The sequence below is a fragment of the Pongo pygmaeus genome, chromosome 3 (assembly GCF_028885625.2).
Source record: "Pongo pygmaeus isolate AG05252 chromosome 3, NHGRI_mPonPyg2-v2.0_pri, whole genome shotgun sequence".
NCBI lineage: Eukaryota > Metazoa > Chordata > Mammalia > Primates > Hominidae > Pongo > Pongo pygmaeus.
Genome location: NC_072376.2, coordinates 1,310,672 through 1,337,544, shown reverse-complemented (window position 1 = coordinate 1,337,544; position 26,873 = coordinate 1,310,672). Strand labels below are relative to the sequence as shown.

Genomic DNA, 26,873 nt, shown 5'->3' with positions numbered 1-26,873 from the left:
ACACGAGCCAGTTCCCCAATAAATCCCCTCATCTACCTCTATATATTATGAGTTCCGTCCCCCTGGGGACAACTAACACAATACACAGTGGAATAGAATTCAGCCTTTTAAAAGAAGGCAATCCTCTCACACACTGTAACATGGGTGAACCTTGAAGACATTATGCTAAGTGAAATAAGTCAAGCATGAAAAGACAAATCTGCATGACTCTGCTTGTATGAGGTATCTCACACAGCCCAACTCTTAGACACAGAAAGCAGAATGGTGGATGCCAGGGGCTGGGGTGGGGAGGAGGCAGTTTTGTTCAATGGCTATGGAGTTTCCGGTTTGCAAGATGAGAGGGTCCTAGTGATATAGATGGTATGACTGTACTGTGTGCTTACGGAACAGTGTCTATGCTATAAATGGATAAAGTGGTTGCTGTATAAAATGGCTGATGGCAAATTTTATATATATATATAACAGTAACTTTTTAAATTAAAAAATGTTAACAAAAATTCTAATGAATTTTGATAAATGGCACCTGACTGCAAGACTTGTTACAAAGCTAGAGTGCTGAAGCCAGTACAGCACTGGTCTAGGAATGGATGCAGGGCTCAATACAGGGTGGGGAACCCAGAAAAGGACCCACAGGCAGGGTCCATTTACATCCAGCCAAGGGGCCAAGGCAACGGAGGGGAAAGACAGTCTCTGCAACAGCCAGGACAGGGAAGTGATGGCCCTCAACTCAAACCTCACATCCCATGAAAAGTGCCTCCGAATGGATCACGAACCTAAACACAAAAGCTCAAACTGTGAAACTCCTTAGAAGGAAACATGGGAGAAAATCTTTGCATCCTTGAGACAGGCAACGATTTCTTAGAAGGATACAAAATGTACCAACAGTAAAAGAAAAATCCATCCTCTGAACCTTATCAAAACTAAAAATTCTGCTCTTCAGAAAACAATGTAAGAAAGTAAGAACACAAGCCATAGACTGGGAGAAGGCCTTCACAGCACAGCTGACAAAGGGCTTCCATCTGGAATACAGCCAACTCCTGCAGCCTCAGTATTAGGACAAGCAAGCCCTCCCCAATCCACTTTTCTTTTCTTTTTTGAGACACAGTCTCACTCCATCACCCAGGCTGGAGTGCAATAGCACAATCTCGGCTCACTGCAACCTCCGCCTCCCGGGATCAAGTGATTGTCCTGCCTCAGCCTCCTGAGTAGCTAGGACTACAGGCGCCCACCACCTCGCCCGGTTAGCAATCCCATTTTTTTAATGGGGAAAAGGTTTGAACAGGAACATCAAAGAGAAGTTCTATGAAGGGCAGGTAATCTCTAGGAAGACGTGCAACATCATGAGTCATCAGGGAAATGCAAATTAGACCACAGCGGAAGGCGCGACGGTGAATTTTGCGGGTCCATTTGATGCTGCCAGGTTCCCCAACAAACATTTGGCCAAGTATTATTCTGGGTGTGTCCGTGAGAGCATTCTGGGATGGAATTAACGTCTGAATGTGTAGACTGAGGAAAGCACACAGCCTTCCCCGTTGGGGAGGGGCCCTGCCCAATCTGCTGAGGACCTGAAGGGAACGGCAAGGCTGGGTAAGAAGGAATTCCTCCTGTGGGCGGGGCATGGTCTTTTCTGGCCTTTGCACTTGGACTAAAACCCTGGCTCTTCTTGGATCGCCTGACAGCTTCCGGGTTAAAACTGTTACTGTCAGCCCTCTTGGTTCTCAGGCCTTGAGACTGAGACTGGAACTACATTTCAGCTCTCCTGGGTCTCCAGCTTGGGACTTAGCCTTGATAACTGCACCAGCCAATTCTTTGTGACACAACTCCTTACATGCACGCATGCGCACGTACACGCACGCACACCCCCACACGCTTACACACACACACGCGGGTGCCACTGGCTCTGTTTCTCTGGAGAACACTGGCACCCAGAAGAACAGTTCCAAGTCAAGAGGCCGCCACCACATGCTGGTGGAGCCAGGATACCTGGACTCTTGCTGGCAGCAGTTCTGATGGTCCTTCTGGAAAAAGCGCTTAGTTCTTTAAAAGGTAAAGACATCTACCAGAAGACTCAGCCATTCCACTCCCAAGAAAAATGGACATAGAATATCCACATACAGGTGCAGGAATGCTTGTTCACCACAGTTCCAAGTGTCCATTGACCAGGATGGGTAAACAAACCGTGGTGTGTCCACACAGAAGAGTCCTCCAGCAATCAGAAGGAGAGCCGCGCCGCCTGGAAGCAGCCAGGCACAGGAGCACACGCAGGCTCCACTCACAAAGCACCCTAACCAGGGCTGGGCTCACCTAGTGCAGCGGCTTTCCACAGGGACAACTTGCTCCCCAGGGGACATCTGGCAATGTGTGGAGACCTTTTTGATTTGCCACTATTGGAGCATGGCTGTGAACTGGACAAACCACAAGAGGAAATTAATTGGAACAAAGAAAACCTTATCGATCCACCAAAAAAAATGAAAAAATGAAGACAAAAGCATAGGAAATAGAAAGCAAAATAAGACGGTGAAGAGAAGTCCACAGTGTTAGTAATCATCATAAATCTGGATGGCTATGGAAAGACAGAAACATCAGTACAACTTTTTTGTTTTTAAAACATCTCCGAGAAACCGAAGCAGATAAGAAAAGGATAAAGTCACAAAGCAGTACCATTCAATAGAGTATAGTGTGAGACACATTTGTATAGTTTCAAATTCAATAGAGTATAGCGTGAGACACATTTGTATAGTTTCAAATTTTCTAGTAGCCATAGTACAAAGAAACACATGAAATGTGTTTTAATATATTTAACCCAATTCATCCCAAATATGTTCATTTAAACACTCAATATAAATCATTACCAGGGGCCGGGCGTGGTGGCTCATGCCTGTAATCCCAGCACTTTGGGAGGCCGAGGCGGGCGGATCACGAGGTCAGGAGATGGAGACCATCCTGGCCAACATGATGCCCCCGTCTCTACTAAAAATACAAAAAATTAGCCGGGCGTGGTGGCGGGGGCCTGTAGTCCCAACTACTCGGGAGGCTGAGGCACGAGAAGGGCGTGAACCCAGGAGGCGGAGCTTACAGTGAGCAGAGACCACGCCACTGCACTCCAGCCTGGGCGACAGTGCGAGACTCCGTCTCAAATAAATAAATAAGTAATTTTCAGGGCCAAGCATGGTGACTCGTATCTCGAATCCCCGTGCTTTGGGAGACCAAGGTGGGAGGACTGCTTGAGGCCAGGAGTTGGAGACCAGCCTGGGCAACATAGAGACACCCCCGTCTCTACAAAAAAAAATACAAAATAAACAAACAATAAATAATCATTAGATATTTTACATTCTTTACCCTCTTTGTACTAAATCTTTGAAAGCCAGGGCATATTTTACACTGAGAGCACACGACGATTTGGACCAGCAACATCTCAAGTGCTCGACAGCCACATGGGCCTCACAGAAAACACACCAGTGAGGTGAAGAAACTGGAGCCACGCTACTGACGGGGAGGAGGGTGCGTGGGGTTTGACAGGAGCTACAGAACCTGGGCCTCACCCTTCAACCCACGTATTCTACTTCTATGGACCTGGACTAAAAACTCCCGACTCCTGTGTGCAGAGCTACACACCACGGACGCCCCTGCCCTGCCGGACCCCCACCCTGCCCGACCCCCCTGCCCTGCCGGACCCCCCTGCCCTGCCAGACCCCCACCCTGCCCTGCCGGACCCCCCTGCCCTGCCGGCACTGTGCAAGTATGCTCTTCAGTTGTCTATTAAGCTGAATCATAAAAAAATCCCAATGTCATTTTTAATTTTACCGATTTTTACTGATATAATTCACAGGCCGTAAAATTCACCCTTTTAATATGTACAATTTAGTAGTTTTTAGAATAAGCACAAGGTTGTACAAACCACTCTACTTCTAGAAGATTTTCATCACTCCAAAAAAGGAACCCACTATAGTCCCCTCAGACCCAGGCAATCAACCACCAACCAATTCCATATAAATAGAATCACACGTGATACGGACTTTTATATCTGACTTTTCTCACTTAGCATGTTTACCAGGTTCACTTGTGATGTGGCATATAGCGATGCTCCATTCCTCTTCATGGCTGAATGGTCTTCCATGATATTCGTATACCTATTTGTTTAGGAATTCACAAGTGATGGACCTCTGGCTGCTATCGAGAAGGACATGACATTCTTTTTTTTTTGAGACAGAGTCTCACTGTCACCCAGGCTGGAGTGCAGTAGTGCGATCTCAGCTCACTGTAACCTCTGCCTCCCCGGTTTAAGTAATCCTCCTGCCTCAGCCTCCCAAGTAGCTGGGGCTACAGGTGCACGCCACCATGACCGGCTAATTTTGTGTGTGTGTGTGTGTGTGTGTGTGTGTATTTTTAATAGAGAAGGGGTTTTACCATGTTGGCCAGGATGATCTCAATCTCCTGACCTCATGATCCACCCGCCCCAGCCTCCCAAAGTGCTGGGATTACAGGCGTCAGCCACCGCACCCGGCCCAAGGATGACATTCTTAAGAGTTTCTACTGCTCTTGGGGATAAGCTGAGGAGGGGAACTGCCAGGTCCTATGGTAACTCCGTGTGTCACCTGAAGAACGGCCAGGTTGTTTTCCGAGGTGGCTGCTTATGAGGATTTCAATTCCCCACATTCACACCCAACAACTCGCCATTGTTTTTGCTACAGCCCTTCTGGTGGGGTAGGAAGCAGCACCTCACTGTGGTTTCAGTTTGTATTCCCTAAGGATTAATGATGTGCTTAGTGGCCATTTGTATATCTTTGCAGAAGTTTGCTAAAATTGTGTGCTCATTTAAAAAATGTTTTCTTGGCCGGGTGCGGTGGCTCATGCCTGTAATCCCAGCACTTTGGGAGGCTGAGGCAGGAGGATTACAAGGTCAGGAGATCGAGACCATCCTGGCTAACACAGTGAAACCCCGTCTCTACTAAAAATACAAAAAAATCAGCCGGGCATGGTGGCGGGTGCCTGTAGTCCCAGCTACTCGGGAGGCTGAAGCAGAAGAATGGCATGAACCCGGGAAGCGGAGCTTGCAGTGAGCCGAGATGGCACCACTGCACTGCACTCCAGCCTAGGCGACAGAGTGAGACTCCAACTCAAAAAAAAAAAAGTTTTCTTTTACCTTTGTGTTAATGAACTAGAAGAGTTCCTAACCTATTCTGAATACTAAACCCTTAACAGATATATGACTGGCAAAGATTTTCTCCCTGTTCTGAGCAGCTGTCTTAGTCAGCTCAGGCTGCTGTAACAAAAGTATCACAGACTGGGCAACTTAAACAGCAAACACTGATTTCTCACAGTGTAAAGTACTTTTGTTGCATCTATTGAGATGATTATGTGGTTGTTGTCCTTCATTCTATTAATATGATACATGACATTGATTTTCACACGTTGAACGAACCTTGCATTTCTGGGGGAAATCCTACTTAGTCCTGACACATAATCCTTTCTATATGTTACCAGATTCAGTTTTCTAAGATTTTGTTGAATATTTTGGCATCTATCTTCTTTCATCTGGAACAATGGTCTATGGTTTTCTTGTGATGTCTTTGTCTGGTTCAAGGTTATATGAAAGTTATACTGGCCTCATAGAAGGAGGTGGGATGTACTCCCTCCTTAACTGTTTTTAGGAAGAGTTGGTATAAATTCTTCTTTAAATGTTTAACAGAATTCATCAGTGAAACCATCTGGTCTCGGGCTTTTCTTTGTGAGGTTTTTTGTAGTAACTTCACCTGTTATAGGTCTATTCGGTCATCACTGTTAACTTACAAAAATAACAACTGTATATGATTCAACCTAACACATTTTTCCTTCTACACATTTTGTCTGTGTCCCTTGTCCAGTGCTTATTTATTTTTATTTACTTATTCACTTACTTATTCATTCATTCATACAGGGTCTCACTCTGCTGCTCAGGCTGGAGCGCAGGGACACAATCATAGCTCACTGCAGCCTTGAGCTTCTGGCTCAAGTGATCCTCCTGCCTAAGCCTCCCAAAGTGCTGGGATTACAGGCATGAGCCACTGTGCCTGGCTTGCTATTTGCTTTTAAATTCTGGTTCTATCTTATCTGGTTATACCAAAGAATTAAACTTTCATTTATCACATCTCCCCAATTTTTCCTAAGTAATGTGTTGCATTACAGCTTTTTATGATCACAGGATTTGTCTACTTAGCGAATGTTAAATTACATTTCCTCCAGTACATCTTCCCCTTCGGTGACTCACAGAAGTAACCCTCCCTGATTTCGTCACTGAAACAGATTGTGGCAAGCAGCGTGAGTGGAGACATGCGTGAAACATGTGCACCTGCCCGCCCGTTGCCCCCACACTATGCCATCAGCTTCAGGATGCGCTTCCTCAAACCGTCTCCAGCGTTTGCCGTGCTTCTCTGACAGAATTTGCTGACAAAAAGAAACGCATTTCAGTGTGTCATCATCATGTTTTCACCAACACAGGAAGAATTTCCCCAATGGCATGAGGCTCTTTGTCTTTTGCAATTAACCAGAAGAGGTTTCTAAATATTGATCACGAAGCTCATCACAGGGCCAGAAGTGCTGGATTAAGCCCTGGGTGGCAGTTTACATCCCTCTCTGTCCTGGAGGGGCCAGTCCCATGTTCTGGTGCGGGGCACATAATCACGGTGGCTTCCTGCCATCCTGAGCTAATCTCCCCAAGCACAGCACATACCCTGAGGGAGGCTCACCAAGGACAAAAATGCTTTGAATCCCCTAAGAGGCTTCTTGAAAAAATGACACTTCCAGTCAACTTCTGAGGGGATGAGACCAGACTGATGTTGCGCCCTACAAAGCTCACGGTGGGAAGAGCCCTGTGGGCCCTGAGCTCTGCGCTCCCTGTTGTGTGCACGCCCAGTTAGGCCCAGCCTTAGCCAGCCACTTCCTTGCAGGAACCTTTTTAAGCCACTGGTCCGTCTTGGAAAGGGTATGCGACCTGCGGCAGCGGCACACACGCACGCCACGCAGCCCCAGCCTCGGAAGCCAGCAGCACGGAAGAGCCGGGGCCGTGCCCCACGCGGTCCAGTGCCCTCATCCCCGGGTCACTCCCTGACCAAACAACAGAGACTGCAAGCGGGCAGGAATGTCAGTTCATAATCACAACGTTAGCAGAGCTTCCTCTCTCACCTTTCCATAAAATATTTCAAAGGGAGCCAGCTGTTCTGCCACAAGGTCACAACTTTGGCAGTTACATACCTGGCTGTGGTGTGTGGCAGGGCCCAGCCTTGGTGTCCCTTACATTATAAATAAGAAATATTTTATCAAACACAAAAAGAACAATATGATATCATTATGGTTTTCATGCAGAAACGTGGCATCCTCTGCTAGTGCCAATCTTCCTTCGGGCCTTTCCTGAAACGGCTCCGTGGCAATCAGCTGCCTGCTAAGGACGCTGTTGGATCGTCTGTCTCTGCTGCTTTGGGTTATGGTGAATGGGATGTGTTCTAACTGGCTGATGGTGGTATAGAGAATGGCGACTGGGTTTCGTGCACTTACTATATGCCCCGTTATTGTGCTGACTTTCTCAATGGTTACATTTACTTCTACTCCAATTCTTACTGCTTTAGACAGAATTGCCAAAATAATATTTAATATTATTTTGTTCATTTGTTAATTGGAGAATTTATTTCTTCTCTATCCTTCAAAAGAGCTTATAATCCCACTGGTCAGAAACAAGCAAAATACGTTATGTGAGACAGCGGTCACGACTCACGAGGGAAAAGGACAAAAGTAGGAGATGCTGGGGCTGCAGTTTCAACAGTGGAGTCAGACAAGCTTCACAAGGTGACAGTTCGGCAAAGATTGAAGGAGGTAGGGACATGGGACCACGGACATCGGCAAAGATTGAAGGTGAGGACATGGGACCATGGACATCTGTGGAAGGAGCGCTCCAGACAGAGGAGGGTGTCAATAAAGCCCTGGGCTCGGCATGCTGGCCTGGCTGAACGGCGGCAGAAAGGCCACTGGCCCAGCACCCTACAGGGCAAAGGGCCTGGGAGCCACTGTAACGACCCTGGCCTTCATCCCCAGGACAGGAAACTCCTAGAACAAAAAGATGACAGGATCTGGCGCTGGGGCAGCTGGGGTGAGCACGGGCAGAGCAGGAGCAGCCAGAAGGCTATTCAATATTTCGGAGAGAGATGCGACTTGAGACACAGGGGCAGAGGAGGGAAGAGCAGCAGCAGCTGGGCCTGGGCATGTCCTGACGCCAGGGTGGAGGGGCAGACAGGCTGGGCATGAGCTGTGACAACAGAGGCATCAAGGCCAACCTGAAGGTTCCGGCCTGACCAAGGGAGACGGAGGGGCTGCCCTTCCCAAAGAGAAGGGAGACTGGTAGAATTGGTTTGGGCAGCAGGTGTTAAGATGAAAAGCTCAGATCTAAATATGCCAAGGAGCTGGGCATGGTGGCTCACATCTGTTATTCCAACACTTTTGGAGGCCCAGGAGGGAGGATTGCTTGAGCACAAGAGATGGAGACCAGCCTAGATAATGGAGCGAGAACCTATCTCTACAAATAAAAAAATTAGCCAGGCACGCAGGCAGGCACCCGTGGTCCCAGTTACCCTGGAAGCTGAGGCAGGAAGACTGCCTGAGCCCAGGAGGTCAAGGCTGCAGTGAGCTGTGATCATGCCACTGCACTCCAGCCTGGGTGCCAGAGTGAGATCCCATCTCTAAAAATAATAATAATTTTAATGCCAAAGGGCCTTGCCAAGTGGGTATGTTTTACAGGCTACTGGACACAGGGCTCTGGGGTTGGGAAGATACCTGCCTGGGAGTCATCAGTATACACAGAGGGTCCTATGAGTCCACTAAACCCTGTGAGAGCACCAAAGCAGCGGTGCTCACAGCAACACCCAGGGCCAAGGACTGAGCCCAGGGAAAACGCGAGGATGGCGCTCTAAGAGCCCGAGGGGGTGAGCTGTGTTCCAGCCCTGTGAGAGGTCGAGATGGGCAGCAAGAATCCATCATGGGTCTCAGCAGTGTCTTGGGGTTACCTGGTGCCCTGGCTATAGCACTGTGATGGGGGCAAAACCAGATGAGAAGCAATTCCAGAGACCCCAAGGCAGGGCCGGCTCAGACAGAGGGGACCTGTGGGTCCCGCCCACAGTTAACCAGAAGACGGCGCGTGTGCCTCTTCGTGGATAACCAGAAGACGGCGCATGTGCCTCTTCGTGGATAACCAGAAGACGGTGCGTGTGCCTCTTCGTGGATAACCAGAAGATGGCGCGTGCCTCTTCAGGTCACAGGGATGGGGCAGGGGGTCTGGTGCATGAACAAAGGCTGGCCTTGGGTGGGGCACAAATGACATATCTCCAGTAACAAGAAGGAGACAGTGAGCGCAAGAAGGCAGGGGACAGACAGGGCCAAGCCACGAGCAGAACACAAGGATGGGGCAGGCATGGGGGGCTCATGGAGGACAGGGGGCATATGGAACAGTACCTGGGGTACAGGGTGCTAAAATGCCTCAAGAAGCATGGCCATGCTGCCAGGCAGTACTCGGCACCCACTCCAGGCAGCAACCGGGTTCCTCAGCAGTTAGGTGCGGCTTCTGTGGCCAGTGCAGGGGCCTTGCACAGCGGGGTTTCCATGCTGGAATGTTCTAGAACAATGGGAAGGAGAGAAGGGCAGGGGCTGGGGCTACATCGCGAGGGGTGGAGGCGAGGCAGAAAGGAAATGCAAGAGGCTGACCACACCCAGATGAGGGCACAGGCCATGAGACCAAGACATACTCTGGAATGTGGCAAGTGGACAAAAGTGAGATGCGAAGTTTAGGAATTTCCCAGACAGACGGGGGAGAAATTGGTTCGGCCAACAGCCATTGACTGACTCCTGTGCCAGGCACTCATGGGTGTGACGTGAACAACAACAAAGGACGGCCTCTGCCCTCGCAGAGCAGACGCTCTAAAGAAGACGCCCAACCAAAGCACAGAGAGATGCAGGCAACCGCGTCAGACTGTGATGAGTGCTGCAAAGGAAACCAGGCAGGCAAGGGACAAAGGGCGAAAGGAACCACATCCCAATTTTATTTAGGGCAGCAATGAGCCCACACTCAGGCACGTGCTCTCTCTCTCTATATATATACATATATGTACACACACACACACACACTCAGGCACGTGCTCTCTCTCTATATATATGTACACACACACACACACACACACACACACACACACGTACCTTTTCAGGCTCTTTCAAAGCTAGAAATGGCCAGCCCCATGCTCTGGGTAATGAGCTGAAGTGTAAACACTTGGGAGGATCTCCACTAAGGCCCCATGCAGGGAGCTGGCCACGCAGGGCGGCGCTGACTCCCCCTTACCCTCCTCCTGGCTGCGAAGGCCACAGCCCCAGCAGCCATCGTGGACTCAAGGATAAACGTGAGAAACAGAAATCGAGAAAACCTCCGAGTTCTCGGCTGTCACTGAACAAGTGCCGGGGGACATCGCTGTCAACTGACTTGGGAAGAGTGGCTTAGTAAGGCAGGTCTGGGGCTCGTCTGGGGCTCCAAGGCCGAGATGCGGCATTTGGTTGCGCGCCTGGTATCGTGTCTTTGAACTGCCTCCCAGACATGCGGAGAGAGCTCCGGGAGGCGACTACACGGGACGGCCTCAGGGAGAGGCCTGGGGAGGGCAGCAGTGTGGGGACAGGAGCTTGGAGACCATCTGTGAAGCCACACAACCTCTGGAGGGCTGGCTGGTGACATAAAACAAAAAGCCTCCAAGACTAGAGAAGACAGCGTAGGCAAGTGAGGACATGCAGCGAGGGGTGGGGAGAGCCCAGAGGATGGTGTCACAGGAGCCGACTGACGGGAGCGTCTCGAGGCAGTGGGGTTCGCTGTGAACTGATCACTTCAGGAGCATCATCCTGTCCTCAAGAGGAACATTTGGGTGGAGTGCTGGGGGGCGAAAACCTGATTTAGGTAAAACAGGAAGAGAGACATGAAGGGGCAGAGACAGGGAGTAGTAGCTGGAGGACGAGGGGCAAGGAAGGGGTTTAGTTCACGAGAGGAAGACTCAAAGCCATGTGCACACCAGGGAGCTGCACAGCCAATGGGAAAACCGACCAATAGGAGAGGGAGAACCAAGTGCAGAGCAGCCACGAGGCAAAGGGCACAGCGCAGGTGAGGGGGCACAGGCGCAGGTGGGGGGGCACAGGCGCGGGTGAGGGGGGGCACAGGCGCGGGTGAGGGGGGGCACAGGCGCGGGTGAGGGGGGGCACAGGCGCGGGTGAGGGGGGCACAGGCACGGGTGAGGGGGGCACAGGCACGGGTGAGGGGGGCACAGGCACGGGTGAGGGGGCACAGGCACGGGTGAGGGGGCACAGGCGCGGGTGAGGGGGCACAGGCGCGGGTGAGGGGGGGCACAGGCGCGGGTGAGGGGGCACAGGCGCGGGTGAGGGGGCACAGGCGCGGGTGAGGGGGGCACAGGCGCGGGTGAGGGGGGGCACAGGCGCGGGTGAGGGGGGCACAGGCGCGGGTGGGGGGGGCACAGGCACGGGTGAGGGGGCACAGGCGCGGGTGAGGGGGCACAGGCGCGGGTGAGGGGGGCACAGGCGCGGGTGAGGGGGGTACAGGCGTGGGTGAGGGGGGTATAGGAGCGGGTGAGGGGGGTATAGGAGTGGGTGAGGGGGGTACAGGTGCGGGTGAGGGGGTATAGGAGCGGGTGAGGGGGGTACAGGAGCGGGTGAGGGGGGCACAGGCGCGGGTGAGGGGGGTATAGGAGTGGGTGAGGGGGGTACAGGTGCAGGTGATGGGGCTCATCCACCACAGGTGTGGGAGCAGGTGCAGGTCAGGCAGGGTCTGTGTGACAGGCATGGGTGAGCATGAAGTAGGAGGGAAAGTCTGAGAGAAGGACAGGTATGAAAGGCTCGCCTGGGAGGAGAAGAAGGAGACTGCTCTGGGCCCCTCCCTCGAGTGGGGCAGCACTCAGGGTCCCGGTCCGGGTCCACAGCCGGCCATCAGCACAGCAGGTGCTTTCTTCTGCTTGGCCACATTCAGCTCAACAGTCACTAAATGTAGTATTAACACAGTGAATAATTCTTTTGTTCAGGTTTTCAAAATAATGGCCCCTAGCTATAACGATTCTGAAATAACAGACCTAAAAATCATCAGCAGTTACCCCGGCAGGAAGTGTGCTTTGAGATGCCTAAGTCAGCACCCAGACATCCCCACTCGGCCTGAAGCCCCCAGAGGGTGGGGCTCGCAGCACGGCCTCTCTGCAGACGGGGCAGTCACATGCTACAGGCACCGGCCGGCCTTGTCTTCATTCTGGTGCCAATGTGTCTCCTTGGGCTTGCTTCCCATTCTGCTGACCCCTGTACCCACAGACCAAGTCACTGCCCAGCACTCAGTCTCACTGTGAGACCCTCCCTGCACAGCTCTGGGACACCCCCAGCCACATCACCCCAATGGTACTGTGTGCCTACTGGGGTGAGAGCCGGCCAGGACTTCAACACGGTCCACAGAGCCTCACCCCAAAACTTAGCTCCGCCAACCAGCTCACAATATCGCATTCACTGGAGGAAGCTCATCCCCACCCCCGCCCCCGGCCCCGCCCCTGCCCCCTGCCACTGTCCAACATTCACCTCAACCTCATCAGTGTCTTTAAAGGATCTGAGATGTCTGTGTGTGCTTGTGCTGACGCCTCCCTCCCGCCGGAGTGTAGACAGGGGCCTCACTTGTCTCCCCATCATGCTAGCCCAGGACCTGACTGTGCAGGGCCTGACCGTACCTGGCCGATGGAGGCTCTCAGACCGCTACTGCGGAGGAGGGCATAGGAGAAGCTAAGTGCACCTGCAGCCCTGCTCTGCAGCCCGGTGGCGGTGCCTTGCTTAGGTCCCAGGGCCGCTCCAGGCCTCACGTCAGTACTGCCTCCAACCTAGCCCAGCCATTACGGTGAATCAGGCATTAAAAAGCCCTTTCTTGACTTGAATTGTGTTAAAAAAAAATACCTAAAAAAACAAAAACAAAACCAACCCCCAGCTAGCAGTGAATTCAAGTCTACATCCTCGTCTCAGCCTTGCCCATCCAGCTGGAAAGGACCAGGCCCGGGAGGGAAGACCTGTGCCAGCACCGAGGCCGCGGAAGCCAGCCCAGGACCAAACCACCAGTGAACGGTGGGAGAGGCGAGGGGAGTGGAGCTGGGAGCCACAAACGGCAGACCATGGCTCTTCTGGGCAGAAGGAATTTCCACTGTGCTCTAGAGACTGGGAGGATTCTGGAGGGCTGTGTGACGTTACTGCAGATAAAGTACATCGAAAAAGCTGGCCACAGAAGAGGTGGAGACCCGGCCTAAGACTCCTCAGACACAGCATCACCAGGGTCCAACCCAATGTGTGTGTCATTAAGTCAAATGCTTCGTGGTTGCCTGTGTTTCTCACACTCGAGAACACATGATCCTCCCAAATCCAGCCAAGATGGAGTTAAGAAAACTGCAAAAGGTGCAGGAGCAGTTACAACTTCAGCACACAGCTGGCATCCAAACTCCCTACCACAGGCACAAACCCAGGCTGTGAGGCATCAGGGCCATGCCTGGGCAACCAGACTGTCCTCAAACCAAAGGCAGAACATGCAAATCTTCCTGTAGAGAATTCAGACACCTGAGAATGCAACCACAAGCCCGGTGTTTCTCAGCCTGTCCTCTGAGGAGAGGACAGCATCACCACCTTGGGTGTGAGAGGACTCACTGGAGCTGGGAACCCTTGCTGGGGCTCCACGAGAGGAGAGGTGGGCCCAGGTGGGGTTCACAGAGAGAAGCCAGGTCCAGACCAGGGTCTCCAGGTGATGAACGCCGCTTCCTACCCTGGGCCATGCAGACACCCATGTGAAATTCTCTAAACTATTATTTTTCTTCAGCTATCTGAAGGGAAATAGTAGGAGTAAATACACCAAAATGTTAATGAAGTTATCTCTGTGCAGCAGGTTAACTTGAAGAAAAAACAAATTACTTTTATTTATTTATTATTTGAGACAGGGTCTCACTCTGTCGCCCAGGCTGGAGGGCAGTGGCGCAATCTCGGTTCACCACAGCCTGGATCTCCTGGCTCAAGTGATCCTCTCACCTCAGCCTCCCAATTAGCTGGGACTACAGGGGCACACCACTGCATCCAACTCATCAAATTACTTTTATAATCAGGAAAAAAAAAACAAAAAAAACCTTTTAAAAAATAATGAAAACAAGGGCTTCCAATTCAAGATGGTGAACTATGCATGTTGAATTGAAAGATGGTGAATTCCTGAGTCAGGAGTTCAAGACCAGCTGGACAACATGGAGAAACCACGTCTCTACTAAAAAATACAAAAAATTAGCTGGGCATGGTGGTGGGTGCCTGTAATCTCAGCTACTCGGGAGGCTGAGGTAGGAGAATTGCTTGAATCTGGGAGGCAGAGATTGCAGTGAGCTGAGATTGTGCCACTGCGCTCCAGCCTGGGCAACAGAGCGAGACTCCGTCTCAAAAAGGAAAAAAGAAGAAAAAAAAAAAGATGGTGAGTTATGCATCTTTCCCCTCCCCCACAAGGCATTACCCACCACCCTACACCAGACGGCGTCCACAGCATTTGACAGCAAAAAGACACAGCCACAGCCAGGACGCAAGGCTGAGTTCTCATGGGCCACACCTCCGTTTGGTAAGAGGAAGAAACAAGTCCCTTAAACCAGGATCCAGCCCAGCAATTCTCATGGGTGTGTGCCTGCCCCTAGGGCACATCTAGCAATGTCTGGAGACATTTTGGGGGCATGCTCTTGGCATACTGCGGGCAGACACCAGGGATGGTGCTAAACATCCTATACTGCACAGCCCCCACCCCCGACAAAGGCTCATCCAGCCCAAATGTTCACAGGCTGGTCCACCCCTTTGGTGAAAATAGAAGCTCGTGACGACAGAGGTGCCCAAGGTCAGTGCGTGTTGGCTGCAGCAATTCACGTCTGTTCCATTCTCTTCCCACTTCACCAGGAAAATAGAAAAATAAGTACCTGCCAGGCACTCAAGAGCCCCACCAGCCACCCTGACGCTATGATGAAGCAGACATCCCAGGTGTTACTGCTGAAACCCACCTAGGGCTACCAAGCCCTCTGAAGAGGAAGGAATCCCCTGTGAGTCTGCGGAGGACTCACTTGGCAGGAAAGCAGTTTAACTCTTACCAGGTGAAGATCCAGTCCAGAGCATGCCAGCTGCTACCACCCTGCAGGAGGACGTGCTCTCAGACTAGAGAAGCAGGACATCCACCCCCCACCTTCCACAACCCCAGTCCTGCAGCCCTCGGTCCCTTCTCTGACATCCGCACTGGCCCCTCCTAGAAACTGAAGAGTGTAGCTCTTGAGCTGTGAGCTCAGCATGTTCTGTTTAATTCTATACCAATAAATGCTTCTAAATCAAGGATCCCTAGTTTCCCAGCAAAACACCTCCATTATCCACTAGGAATCACTCCTGAAAACTTCTACGAAAAAAAGTTTTAACTCAGTAGTGACACAAGTGTCAACAGAGGAATTATGACACTATAGTATTTCTTTACCTGTATGACTATCTGCATGACTATTTTAATCAGAAGCTATGCAATCACTCCGGAATGCAAATTACATTCACAATTACAAAACAGCAGAAGACCTGAAGAAGAATCCTTTCCGGAGAACTTCCATCTCCCTTCCTAGTTCCTTCAATACACAATGAAAGGATTTCTGGAAACCTTTCCTATCTAGTGTTTCCCACATTCACCAGCCTGTACCAGAAGTGACAAACCACCACGGTTCTGATCTTCAAGCCTTCTTGTGTGTTAGCTGAAATGACAGGCCTGGAGGTGCACTGCGTGAGACAAAGTGGTCAGTGGTTAGCGCTCCCTACTAATGTCACCACAATGTCCTTGTATAGACCTCTCTCAGCTGCAGGGTCTCCATCTCTAAACCAACAGAGATCCACCAATGTCACTGAGTATTAAAAACCAACCACCTACATCTTGGAAGGATCTAGCAAGAGGCTAGACCTTTGGTAATGTCAGCAACATTGCCCTCCCTTCCTTCATCAAATGAAGTGCTGGACACACAAGCACCATGAAACCCCACTGCGAAACCATTAGTGGGCCGGGCGCGTGGCTCACACCTGTCAGCCCATCGCTTTGGGAGGTCAAAAGGCAGGAGGATCGCTTGAGTCCTGGAATCCAAAACCACCCTAGGCAACAGTGAAACCCCGTTTCTTTTTAAAAATATGAAATAAACCGCTAGTTAATGAAGAGGAAGAGAAGCTTGCTTCTGCTTTCCTATGAAGACCAGCTACACCAGGGTACAGCCTGACTTCAGCAGCGCTAACTGTAGCAGGGACCTTTTAATGAATGCCAGGCACTGCTTGAAACAATACCTGGTCACTCATTTCACCCTGAGGTGACACAGGCGCTACCATTGCTTAAATCTGACAAGAATAAACAGTCATCAAGTGGGCCCTGATGTCTCCCAGTAAGGATGAATACAGAGGAGCCTGATTCACACCCCAGCAGGATGGCTCACAGCCTGTGCTCTTCAGCCCTTTGCTGAACTGCCCTGGGGCTGGGGGAACGCACAGCAACCTGGCCATACTGCATCCTCCACACCTGTCGCCACACCGTCCGTCCTGAGACGGACGGGAACACCAGGGCGCTCTGGGAGGGGAGAGAAGCTACGCAGCTCTCCAGGAAGGCAACACAGAACCACAATGCTCAGCCGCAGCTCTAGAAAAGCTATGACCTTGATCTTTTAAAGAATTCCTTCCAGGTGCTTCATATCAAATCCTCTACTAACTAGGTAAAGTACAAGTATCGGCTCCTTCTACTAGGAGCACAAATTTCATTCTAAGAAGTGCGACGTGGCTAGGTGACCACCCAAGGTCACGCAACCGGCAGCCGGACGACAAGAGCTGTATTTCAGGTTTGGTGACGCCCATCAAAAAGGTCGCTGGGTGCCATCAAGCCGTGAGGTTTCTCCCTACAGTTCCTAACTAGCGACCGGCGCACCCGGCACCTCCCAGCCCTGGGCTCCCGGGAGGGCGGCCGGGCACTGGCCCGGCACGCCGCGCACTTCATCTGCCTGGGCGCCAGAGACCCCACGCCCCGCAAACTCCGGCTTCCACCCCAGCCCCAAATTCGCCACCCTTCGCGCTGCCAGAGTCGTCGCTGACTCAGCTCACGCAGCTCTTCAAGCAGAGGGGCCACAGTCGGGCGCCTGGCAGGGCCAATGCCGCCGCCCCCGCCACACCTGCCCGGCGCGGACCAGGCGCCCCTGAGAAGCTCGCACGGCCCCGCGAGGCCGCGCCCAGCTCCCGCCGCCCTCGCCGCTGGCCCTCCTGGGGCGGCCCCTCGCGGCCCGAGGGCACTGGCTGGAGACGCCTTCGCTGCCCTCGGCCTGCGCGGCGCAGGCGCCCACCTTGAGGGTCGGGTACTCCTGGACCTTCAGGGTCATGGACAACTGAGCCGCCGACTCCTGCACCGCCATCTTGAAGCGGCCAAAACATTAGCGGGCGGGGGACGCGCGAGCGCGCTGCACGCCGGGAAATGACGCCGCGCGCCGGCCGGAGCGGGGTGGGGGCGGGCCGATGCGCCTGCACCAATCGTATCCGCCCAGTCGGCCGGAGGCGGAAGAAGGCGCGAACCAATGACTGCCGGGTTTCCTCTCGTTCAGCCAATCAACGATAGCCCCAGCTGGCGGTTTCCTCCTTGAATTCGCTACCGGGTTCAGGCCGCAGAAGCCGGGGCTGGGGATGCTCCCCGCCCGGGGGGGGCCGATGGGGCGCGGGCTGTGGCCCGGGCGGGTGGAGCTGGGGCCGAGCGGGCTGGGGGACTTGGCGTCCGTCCAGTTACTCGGGGCTCCCGCGGGGTGGTCCTCTGTGGGTCCCTCGTGCCTGCGGTACCAAGGGCAACGCCGACAAAACGCCTGGCCACATGCACTTGTAGCCAACTATTTTTCTTTGGCCATATTTTTTACCGATTTACAGCTGCTGGAATCCTGATGTGGAACCTCCGACTTCCCATTGGAAAAGGAAAGGCCCAGTACCTAAAATTGATTTATGGACAGAAACTCCCGAAGCATGAGAAGCGTGTGGCCTCTCTGCCCTCTCCTTGCAGGGCAGGCAGCGCTGGCATCCGGGTCGTGCCCTGCCTTCAATTCAGCCACTTCACATTCTCAGCCTTTCAAACACCACCCGTCTCCCTCCTTTCCAAAATAAAACTGAAATTAGGTTTTATTAATTAGGAAATGACGTCCTAATTAAACCACCTTGTGTTTCACATATCACATTTCTAAACAACTTTTAAAATATTTGGTGTTTAAACAAAGGAAAAATATCTAAGGTGACGCAGCGATGAAGCGAGAACCTCCGCTTGGAGGCTGCTACATGTTACAGCCGGAACGCAAGACATCCGACCCGCACTGTAGAATCTTTCTGTCTTACTTAAACAGAAGTTGGGACTAAGGAAAGTGTTATTCCTCGAGTGTGTGGCTGCAGACTCCAGTCTTTTAGACATCTGAAGTAAGTTTTACAGTGAAGTGCACAAATCTTAACTATACAGCTTTAATGAATTTTCACCCATATTTGCACTTTTATCTAACCATGTCCTGGTTGAGAGTTAGGACATTTCCCATGGCACAGAAAGCTCCTCTGCCCCTTCCCAGGCTATATCCCCATCATTCAAACCCTGCTCCCCATAACAGCGTTCCTGACCTTCCTGTAGATGCAAGCATGCGCTCTGTACTCTTTGCGTCCCTTCACAGTTCGCATCGCGTCTGCCACTCTCCGGGATGGTCCCAGTAATACACGGGAGCACTGCAGCAGTTGGATGGACTGCCGTCCTCTTAGAGACTTTGCGTTCACTTCACCAGGGATTCAAGATTAACCCAAAGGAAAGGACACGGGTTTCATTTCCATGGTAAAATGATCCCATCCTAGTACCATCTACAGTCAGAAATACTTAGGAATTATAAGGCAGAGGTTTGCACATTGGAGAGGTTGTTTAACCCTCTACAACCTTTGAGTCATTCATTCTAGGTTTTCTTATGTTGGAAGATAAAACTGTATTTGAATTAGTCCTTTTGTAAACCAAAAAGTGTCTGAGACAGATCTCAATCAGTTTAGAAGTTTATTTTGCCAAGGTTAAGGATCATGACCAGTGACACAGCCTCAAGAGGTCCTCAGAACACATGCCCAAGGCGGTTGGGTTACAGCCTGATTTTATATGTTTTAAGGAGATGTAGGCATCAATCAATACATGTGAGATTTACATTGGTTTGGTCCGAAAAGGCAGGACAACACAAAGCACGGCGGGGCTTCCAGCTCACAGGTGGATTCAAAGATTTTCTGATTGGCATTTGGTGCTTATCTAAAGATCTGGAATCAAGAGAAAGGAGCATCTGGGTTAAAAGGGGTTGTGGAGACCAACGTTCTTATTACATAGATGAAGTCTCATAGGTGGCCACCATTAGAGGCAATAGATGGCAAATGTTTCCCATCTAGATCTTTAAAAGCTGCTAGACTTGGCCGGGTGCTGTGGCTCACGCCTGTAATCCCAGCACTTTGGGAGGCCGAGGCAGGCAGATCACGAGGTCGGAGATCAAGACTATCCTGGCCAACATGGTAAAACCCTGTCTCTACTAAAAATACAAAAATTAGCTGGATGTGGTGGCACTCACCTGTAGTCCCAGGTACTTGGGAGGTTGAGGCAGAAGAATCACTTGAACCTGGGAGGCAGAGGTTGCAGTGAGCCGAGATCACACCACTGCACTCCAGCCTGGGTGACACAGCGAGACTCTTAAAAAAAAAAAAAAAAAAAAAAAAGAGCTGCTAGACTCTCAATTAACCATTAACTTCTTCAGAATCAGAAAAGACCTGGAAAGGAAGGGCAAGGGATTCCCTACAGAATGTAAATTTCTCCCACAAGAGACAGCTTTGCAGGGCCCTTTCAAAATATGTCAAAGAAATATATTCTGGGGTAAAACACTTTGATTTCCTTCAAGGCCAGCTATCCGTCATGTGATGCTGTACTAGAGTCAAGTTGGAATTTGGCGTCTTATTGCTACAAAGAGTCTGTTTTGTCAGTCTTAAGATCTCTGTTTTAATGTTAATGCTGGTAAGTTTTGTGCCTGAACTCGAAAGGGAGGAGGGGATACTGAGGCATGTCTGACCCTCCCTTCACGTTAATAATGGCAGGAGGCAGACAGAGCAGTTACCCAGTGAAACCTGACCTTCAAGCAGAAGAGTTTAAAGCCGACCTACAAGTCCCAGGTAAATCCATGGACTGGATTGGGAACCTGTCTTCCCGCTTGGCATGCTTTCCTCTGATTGGTCCCCACCCTTCCCCTATTTTACATATACCTATCCTTCCCTAATTGGCTTTTTGTTTGCTTGTTTGTTTTTTTGAGGTGGAGTTTCGCTCTGTCTCCCAGGCTGGAGTGCAGTGGCACGATCTCAGCTCACTGCAAGCTCTGCCTCCCAGGTTCATGCCATTCTCCTGCCTCAGCCTCCCGAGTAGCTGGGACTACAGGCACCCGCCACCACGCCGGCTAATTTTTTTTGTATTTTTAGTAGAGACGGGGTTTCACCGTGTTAGCCAGGATGGTCTCGATCTCCTGACCTTGTGATCCGCCCACCTCAGCCTCCCAAAGTGCTGAGATTACAGGCATGAGCCACCGCACCCGGTCCCTAATTGGTTTTTTACACTGTTGTCCCCACCTTTGAGTGATGCCTTTGTTTTAGCCATTTTTGCGTCCTCACAAACCAATCAGTGTGCACTCTGAGGCCATGAAAGCCCCAAACCCAGCCACATGGAGAGAGAAACCATCTGACTTCAGGTGGGGGACCACCCTCACATCCCTGCTCCACTGAGAGCTGCTTTGTCACTCAATAAAATTCTTCATCCTACTCACCCTTCAATTGTCAATGTATCATTATTCTTCTTGGACATGGGACAAGAGCTCAGGATGCAACAAATGTGAATACAGAGAAGGCTGTAACACCATGACCCTTTGCCCTTCACCAGTGGAGGACAGCCACCCCACATGACAGAAGCAGCAGCGGGACTGAGCCAGCCCTGGAGCCATGGGCTGACGCGGGGCAAGCGGCTGACAGAGCTGTTGATGCATTGCTGTCCATCAGGATGCAGACTAAAAGAGCTAATTAGCATGCTGTAACACCCCCTCTGGGGCTTCAGGATCACAGCACCCCTACCTGGGCACCACTGTGTTCCCCTTGTCTGGACGCCGGAGTCCACCATGGGAGTGGCTTGCAACATGCCTGCTCCAGCCACAAGCCCTGCACGGAGCCTGCTTCTGTGCTGACACTTGGAACCATTGGTTGGACCCTGCACTCACTCGCTCACACACCCCTTCCCACTGGGGGCTGAGTGCACAGTCGCAACAGCCAGAAACGCCAGAGTGCGGGCCTGGCATCACCTGAGAGGCCAAGTGAATGGGCATCTCCTGTGGCAAACCTGGGCCTGAGTAAGGCCTGGGCAAGGGTGTCACTGGCTGGAGGTCTCTGGCTGACAAGTGACCAAGAAAAGTGTGCATTGCCATTGTGTCCTGAACTAATTTTTCAGGTTTCTTTGAAACCCCCTTGGCTGAAGGTGGGGGTAGGGGGTTCCATTCAGTCAGTTGGGGGAGCTTAGAATTTTATTTTTGGTTTACATAACTTGAAATTGTCCAACTGTCAGACTCTGACACCAACTGGGTATCCTACAATCCAACCCCATTCACACTCACTCGCAGAGTTAGCACAGACCCCACAGGCCAAGGGCTCCGTTCCACAAGGCTGTCCCTACTCCAGGTGATGGCTGCACATGGGGTGCCCAGGCCACCCACAAGGCAGATGACACATTTGGGGCTCCCACGAACCCTTCCTCAGGTTCAATAATTTGCTAGAATGACTCACAGAGCTCAGGAAACACTTAATACTTCCCAGCTTATTATGAAGGACACAGCTCAGGAACAGCTAACGGGAGTGCACTGGGCATGGTGGGGCGAGGAGCTCCCAAGCCTTCTCCGCGTGGCAACCGCTCAGCACTTCAGGGCATCCACCAGCCAGGAGGCTCTCCTGAATCTCATTATTGACACATTTTCACATCTCAATCCCCATTCCCCCTTATCCTCAGAGATGGAGGTGGAGTGGGAGAGGGGCTGAGAATTCCTGCCAACTAATCTCCGGGTCTTTCCAGTGATATCTGGAGGCCCCACCCAGAGTCACCTCATTAACATAAACTCAGGTTTGGTGGGAAGGGGCTCCTTATGAAGAAATAAGACACTCCCACACTCAGGAAATCTCAAGGGTTTTAGACACTCGGTGACTGGAACCAGGGACCAAGACCAAATATACTTTTTGTTGTAGTATAGCATTCAACAGCTGCCATGTTCTGCGTCTCTTGGTTCAAACTTCCAAAATCTTAGGCTCCAAAGTCTTGCCCAGCGTAGGTCGGCTGTCCATCTGGACTAATCAGCTGTGCCAGGGATGAGCTGTGGGGCACACATGGTTCCCTTGTGTGGGTGGGCCAGGAGCGCCCAGAGAAGAGCAGCCCAGAGACGGATGGCGCTGGGTGCCTCCTGCATGGCCACCGTGTGGGAGGACCTGACCTCTGGCTCAGGGACGCACTGTCATAGCCAGCTCACATCACATGCTGCAGGGGGTCCACATCTCGGGGCCCTTCTTATCTCCACTGATGGACGTCAGGGCTCTGCTACTTAAAGGTAACCCCCTCAAGGTCGAGGGGGTGACTCTGCCCCGAGCTGCACGACACAGCACTTCCTCTCACCCAGCCAGATCAGTTTTCTGCGCTGGAGTTGCCCTTGTCGTTATTTTGATCCACACATCTCTTAGGAGGTGGTTAACACCTGCTGAAAAACTTGATTCTTGAATGAATGAAACATGTACCTCACATCAGGTGAGAAGATTTTACACAGTTCACTGTTCTGTTGGTTTTTTTTTTCTTTTGAGACAGAGTCTTGCTCTGTCACTCAGGCTATAGTGCAGTGGCACAATCACAGCTCACTGCAGCCTCTACCTCCTGGGCTCAACTGATCCTCTCACTTCTGCCTCCTAAGTAGCTGGGACTACAGGCATATGCCACCACGCCTAGCTAATTTTTGAAGTTTGTTGCAGAGACAGAATTTCACCATGTTGCCCAGGCTGGTCTCAAACTCCTGGGCTTGGGCGCTGACTGTTTTGTTGGTAAGCAAATAGCATTTGATTTTCCCTTAAAATTATTTAGTAATACAAACTATAATTATTTCCTGTGGTTAGCCTAGAGGTGGAATCGACTCAAGCCACACAATTGTTATCTTCACAACGTCTGTTTGTAAACGTCTCCAGTAAAGGCCTCCCGGCTCCCTGGAGGAGGAGGCCGGACACCTGCCGGTGCTGGACGGTGGCCTCCCTGCTCCCAGGTGGGGCCCAGCCAAGGTGAGTGCTTGAGGTAGCTTCTGTTGGGCCAAGATTGTAGAAGTTCCTTCCAAAAGGTGGTATGAGCCCTGAAATTACACTTAAAAACCTTTACCTGGGACTGGACAGAGTTAAGCGCCTTGGGCGAAGAAGGACCTGTCTTCCTGTAGATACCATCGCCGGATGGGCGGGGGCAGGGGGCAAGAGGATCTGGGGTGAGAGGTGCCGCTCACCTGCTCTGTGGGTTTCTGTGACCTTGGCTGAAGAAATCAGGAATGTGTGCATGTGTAAGCATGGGCACGCGTGAGGGCCCTTCCCACCCTCTCATCAGGTGAAGTCCACCTGCAAGGACGCCTGGGCTCCGGTGCGGGAGATTTGCATGCAGAGCCCCCCTCCCTCAATATTGCCAGTGTGGATTTCCTGGGGAGGAGAGACAGGATCTATTGTGAGAGCTAGACTGTCTGACACGAGGCCACTGAATCATTGCAAAAGGGTTTTCTCCAAGGCTGGGCGTGGTGGCGTGCATTGGTAGTCCCAGCTACTTGAGAGGCCAAGGCGGGAGGCTTGCTTGAGCCCAGGAGGTTGAGGCTGCAGTGAGCCATGACCACGCCACGGCATCCCAGCTGAGGCTGCAGAAGGAGACCCTGTCTCAAAAAACAAAAGTTGTCTTCTTATTTGGGGGTCATATTACTGGAATTAATCCACTATTTTCCTAATTCTAAGCAATGAATCTCAACAGATAAAGAGGGTGCCCACAAAACAGTCACTAAAATTGTCCATGTGTTAGGTCACAATGAAAGTGTCAATATATTGCAAACAGTGGAAGCGCTACTGGTGACATTCTAGATCACAAAACACCCAAACTATAATAAAATAGAGATTTCCCACCCAGAAATGGAAAATCCCTCTTTCTAGTGTCAAAGAAATGCTAAGAAATGGAGCTTGCGGAATTTCTAGAAACCAGCAACAATGAAACTACGTACATGGGAACTAATGGGCTATTGTTACTGCCGTGCTCACGGAAAAGTTCATAGTTTTTAAGTGTTGTATTAATCACAAAAAGAAGAAAGAATGAATGACCTATGTATGCTATTCAGAAAATTTAAAGGGACAACAGCAACAAGAAAAGCCAGCAGAAATAAAAAATAATAAAGTTGGAAATTAAAAGGTAAGAAAAATTTACAAGGTAGAACCAAATATATATAAGTGTAAATACATAGCAAGACCCTGTCTCTCTCTACACACACACACATACACACACACACACACACACACACACACAAAGCTGAGAATGAAGGTGCATGCCTGTGATCCCAGTTACTTGGGAGGCTGAGGCGGGAGGATCACTTGAGCCCAGGAGGCTGAGGCTGCAATGAGCCACAGTTACACCACTGCACTCCAGCCTGGGTAACAGAGTGAGACCGTGTCTCAAAAAAAAAAAAAAAAATGAACAGACATTTCACAAAAGAACACACAATTGACCCTTGAACAACTTGGGAGTTAGGGTCGCTGACCGCCTCACCGTGGAAAATCCACGTGTGACACTTAACTCCCCAGAACCTAACTATGAATAGCCTACTGTTGACTGGAAGCCTTATCGATAACATAACAGTTGATTAATACCTGGAAGCCTTTTCGATAACATAACAGTTGATTAATACATACTTTGTTTGTTATGTGTATTGCAAACTGTACTCTTACAAAAAAGTAAGCTACAGAAGAGAAAATGTTATTAAGAAACTCGTAAGGAAGAGAAAATAGATTCACAGTCCACTGAGTGCAGGCGGTCACCAGGGTCTCCATTCCATCCTCCTCTTGCTCACGTGAGTGGCTGAGGAGGAGGAGCAAGGGGGGCTTGGTCCTGCCATCTTGGGATGGCAGAGGCAAGAAAAACCCACAAACAACTGGATTTTGCTCAAGTGATCCTCCCGCCTCTGCCTCCCAAGTAGCTGGGATCACAGGCATGAACTTTCATTCTCAGCATTTTTTTTTTTTTTTTTTTGTAGAGACAGGATCTTGCTATGCTGCCCAGGCTGGGCTCAAACTCCTGGCCTCAAGTTATCCTCCTACCTTGGTCTCCCAAACTTCTGGGATTATTTTTTTTTTTTGGTTATGTTTAAATTGTGTCATTTGTCTTTGTATTGTTGATTTGTAAGAGTTCTTTTGAGTTCTTCAGATATTCTGTACACGTGTCTTTTGTGAGCTATAGTCACGTGTGGCTGAATGACGGGGATGTGTCCCAGAAAATGCATCATTTCATGATTTTGTCATTGTGTGACATCACAGAGTGCACCCACACAAACCTGGATGCCACGGCCCACCACACTCCCGGCTGCAGATAGAGCCCATCACTCCTAGGCACGAACCTGCACGGTGCGTCCCTGCACCGAATCCTCTCGGCTGCTGTAGCACAATGAAGTGTTTGTGTATCTAAACATAGAAAAAGTACAGTTAAAATAGGGTATGAAAGTACGAAATCGCACACCTGTATAGCTTCTTCACCATGACGGGGGCTCACAGCACTCGAAGTTGCTCTGGGTGAGCCGGTGAGTAAAGAGTGATTGTGAAGACCTGGCCCATGACTGCACACTGTCATAGACTCTATAAACACTGCACACATAGGCTGCACTACATTTATACAATTTTTTTTCTTTCTTCAATAATAATTAACTTTGTCTTACTGTAACTTTTTTACTTTATAGACTCTTTGATTTTAAAACTTCTTAGTTCTTTTATAACAGCTTAAAATACAAACACAGGCCGGGCACAGTGGCTCATGCCTGTAATTCCAGCACTTTGGGAGGCTGAGGTGGGCAGATCACCTGAGGCCAGGTGTTCGAGACCAGCCATGGTGAAACCCCATCTCTACTAAAAGTACAAAAATTAGCCGGGCGTGATGGTAGGCACCTGTAATCCCAGCTACTTAGGAGGCTGAGGCAGGAGAATCGCTTGAACCCAGGAGACGGAGGTTGCAGTGAGCCGAGATCGTGCCACTGCACTCCAGCCTGGGTGAGAAGAGTGAGACTCTGTCTCAAAAAAAAAAAAAAAACACACACACATTGTACAACTATACAAAAATATTTCCTTTCTTTTTATCCTTATTCTGAAAGCCTTTATTTCTATTTAAAAATGTTCTTATGTTACTTTTCATTTTCTCAACTTTTGTTAAAAACTAAGACACAAGGCTGGGCATGGTGGCTCATGCCTGTAATCCCAGCACTTTGGGAGGCCAAGGTGGGTGGATCACCTGAGGTCAGGAATTCAAGACCAGCCTGGCCAACATGGTGAAACTCACTCTCTACTAAAAATACAAAAATTAGCCAGGCATGGTGGTGTATGCCTGTAATCCCAGCTACTCAGGAGGCTGAGGCAGGAGAATCACTTGAACCCAGGAGGCAGAGGCTGCAGTGAGCTGAGATCGCACCACTACACTCCAGCCTGTGCGACAGAGTGAGACTCTGTCT

The 26,873-nt window shown here is 50.7% G+C and overlaps 1 protein-coding gene across 5 annotated transcripts in view; it reads right to left on the bottom strand.

Moving 5' to 3' along the window:
• Nucleotides 1-17,577, bottom strand: part of MAEA (macrophage erythroblast attacher, E3 ubiquitin ligase) — a 51,070-nt gene extending 33,493 nt beyond the window's left edge. For 2 of the 5 annotated variants that reach the window (XM_063663462.1, XM_054484491.2), the window contains exon 1: nt 17,415-17,577. In XM_063663462.1, the coding sequence (XP_063519532.1) occupies nt 17,415-17,483 (69 nt within the window). In that variant the 5' untranslated portion in view covers nt 17,484-17,577. The remainder of the gene's footprint in view (nt 1-17,414) is intronic. The other 3 variants (XM_054484493.1, XM_063663463.1, XM_063663465.1) reach the window with 3 other exon arrangements.
• Between the last annotated feature and the right edge of the window lie 9,296 nt (nt 17,578-26,873).